This window comes from Muntiacus reevesi, chromosome 13 (genome assembly GCF_963930625.1).
Source record: "Muntiacus reevesi chromosome 13, mMunRee1.1, whole genome shotgun sequence".
Taxonomy (NCBI): Eukaryota; Metazoa; Chordata; class Mammalia; order Artiodactyla; family Cervidae; genus Muntiacus; species Muntiacus reevesi.
Window position 1 is genome coordinate 8,602,952 of NC_089261.1, and position 2,520 is coordinate 8,605,471.

Below are 2,520 nucleotides of genomic sequence, written 5' to 3' on the forward strand. Positions count from 1 at the left end.
CACACAGAGTCCTCACAGGCATGTGCGTGTACACACACACACACACACACAGAGTCCTCACAGGCATGTGCGTGTACACACACACACACAGAGTCCTCACAGGCATGTGCGTGTACACACACACACACACACACACAGAGTCCTCACAGGCATGTGCGTGTACACACACACACACAGAGTCCTCACAGGCATGTGCGTGTACACACACACACACAGAGTCCTCACAGGCATGTGCGTGTACACACACACACACACACACAGAGTCCTCACAGGCATGTGCGTGTACACACACACACACAGAGTCCTCACAGGCATGTGCGTGTACACACACACACACAGAGTCCTCACAGGCATGTGCGTGTACACACACACACACACACACAGAGTCCTCACAGGCATGTGCGTGTACACACACACACACACACACACAGAGTCCTCACAGGCATGTGCGTGTACACACACACACACACACACAGAGTCCTCACAGGCATGTGCGTGTACACACACACACACACACACACAGAGTCCTCACAGGCATGTGCGTGTACACACACACACACAGAGTCCTCACAGGCATGTGCGTGTACACACACACACACAGAGTCCTCACAGGCATGTGCGTGTACACACACACACACACACACAGAGTCCTCACAGGCATGTGCGTGTACACACACACACACACACACAGAGTCCTCACAGGCATGTGCGTGTACACACACACACACACACACACACACACACACACACACAGTCCAGGTATCCAAGTGCTTCCCTAGGCACCCATCACTCTAGACTCTTGCTCCGTGAAAAGTCATGAGCTGTTAACTCTGAGGGCTAGACTGGGCTAACCCCAGGGAGAGGGAAGGGTCAGAGGGGAGCCGAACCCTGACTAATCTCACTCTCCTGCCAGGGTCGGGAGGGCGGGGGGACCAGGGGACCCCTCCTGCCAGGAGAGCAGGCACACACGCCTACAAGTGGAGTAACCCACTGGCCTGGCACTCTCAGGGAGGGGGTGCCCTGGCTCCTAGGGGTGGCTCCAAGGGCTGAATTTACGGGAGGGGTGTGTGGGAAGCTTTATTTTCCCAAACTGAATTCCCCCCCTTCAGGAAGTCTGGTCCTCTGCCCGCAGCCCTATCCAGGCCTGCCCGACTCAACAAGCCCTGTCAGCAGCACCCCCCCACCCCCCGCCAGGTGCGTTCCTCACCTTGCTGAGACCCACCCACCTGCTCCTCCACAAGAGGGGGTCCTACCGAGACACATCCAGGCGTGCCCCCCACCCGGAGGGCCCTCGCGCGGCAGCTGCCCCTGCGCACAGCATAACGCCCAGGGCCCCCCACCCCCCTACTCCCACCCCCAAACTCACCTGCTTCTAGCCCTGCGGGGGGTTAGCCCCCACCCGGCGGGCCCCCACCCCAGCTGGCCACGCGTCCTTTGGAGACGCTTCCTGGGGGTGGCTGCGGCGGCCCCCTCCCCCGGGGGTCGCGCCGCCCGCCTCCGCCCGGCACTCACCTCCTTCTTGACGGTGCGCAGCAGCCTCTGCCGGGTCTCCGCCTCTGTGGGGTGAGACGGAACGGCGGCCGCTCAGCCCGGGGCTGGGGGCCGTGCTGCGGAGCTGCCCTCCCGCCGCCCCCGCACCCTGCGCCCCCTTACCCGCCAGCCCCGAAGCCATGGCTGCGCGCGGCGATCCGAGTCCGGGCGGCGGCGGCGGCGGCGGCTCCCGGGCGCTCCACTCGCCTGCTGCAGCCGCGGCGGGGCGGGGCGAGCGCCGAGTGACGGTCCAGGCGCCAGACGTCAGGCCCGGCCGCGGCCGCCCCACCCTCCCGGAGCCGCGCAGGCCGCCCAGGTCCTCCCCGAGGCTCCTCCCCGCCCGCCACACACCCTCGGGCCCGCGCGCCCCGAGGAGCCGGCGCCTGCACCTCCCTCCCAAGGGGAAACCCATCACCACCACCACTTCCATGCCCACCCTCCTTCTGTGGGGCCGGGAAGGACAGCATCATTTATTCACTGTCTGCTGTGTGCCTGGTTCAGATGTGGCGGTGGGAGGCGGGGGTGGGGGGTTACTACCGACAGTCTCCTAGCCTGTTTTCTCCGCTTTAGAATGGATATAGTATGATCACCTCACAGGAATGATATGAGACTTAAATGAAGTCCTGAAGGTAAAGCGCTTAGCACACATCTAGGGGAAAAAGGCCAGAATCCATAAAGGGTAAATGTGCTGCCATACTATTATTGTTACTACTAGGACCACTGTAGGCATACTTCTTTTCATAGTGCTTCGCTTTACTGCGCTTTAGGGATATTGTGGGTTTTGCTTTTTACAAATGGAAAGTTTGTGGCAACCCTGTATTCAGCAAGTCTGTCGGTGCCATTTCCTCAGGAGCATCCACTCTCTTTGTGTCTCTGTCACATTTTGGTAGTGCTCATAATATTTCACACCCTCCACCAGCAAAAAGACTGACTCCTCCATGAAGTCGCCGAAGACGGGCTCCCCAGGTGGCGCTAGTGGTAAAGAACCCG

General features: G+C 60.8%; 1 protein-coding gene across 3 annotated transcripts in view; it reads right to left on the minus strand.

The window, feature by feature from the left end:
- The window catches only part of SGSM1 (small G protein signaling modulator 1), a 75,086-nt gene extending 73,328 nt beyond the window's left edge, over nt 1-1,758 (minus strand). For all 3 annotated transcript variants that reach the window (XM_065904457.1, XM_065904455.1, XM_065904456.1), the window contains exons 1-2: nt 1,654-1,758; nt 1,513-1,556 (exon numbers count right to left, since the gene is read on the minus strand). In XM_065904457.1, the coding sequence (XP_065760529.1) occupies nt 1,513-1,556; nt 1,654-1,672 (63 nt within the window). In that variant the 5' untranslated portion in view covers nt 1,673-1,758. The remainder of the gene's footprint in view (nt 1-1,512; nt 1,557-1,653) is intronic.
- Between the last annotated feature and the right edge of the window lie 762 nt (nt 1,759-2,520).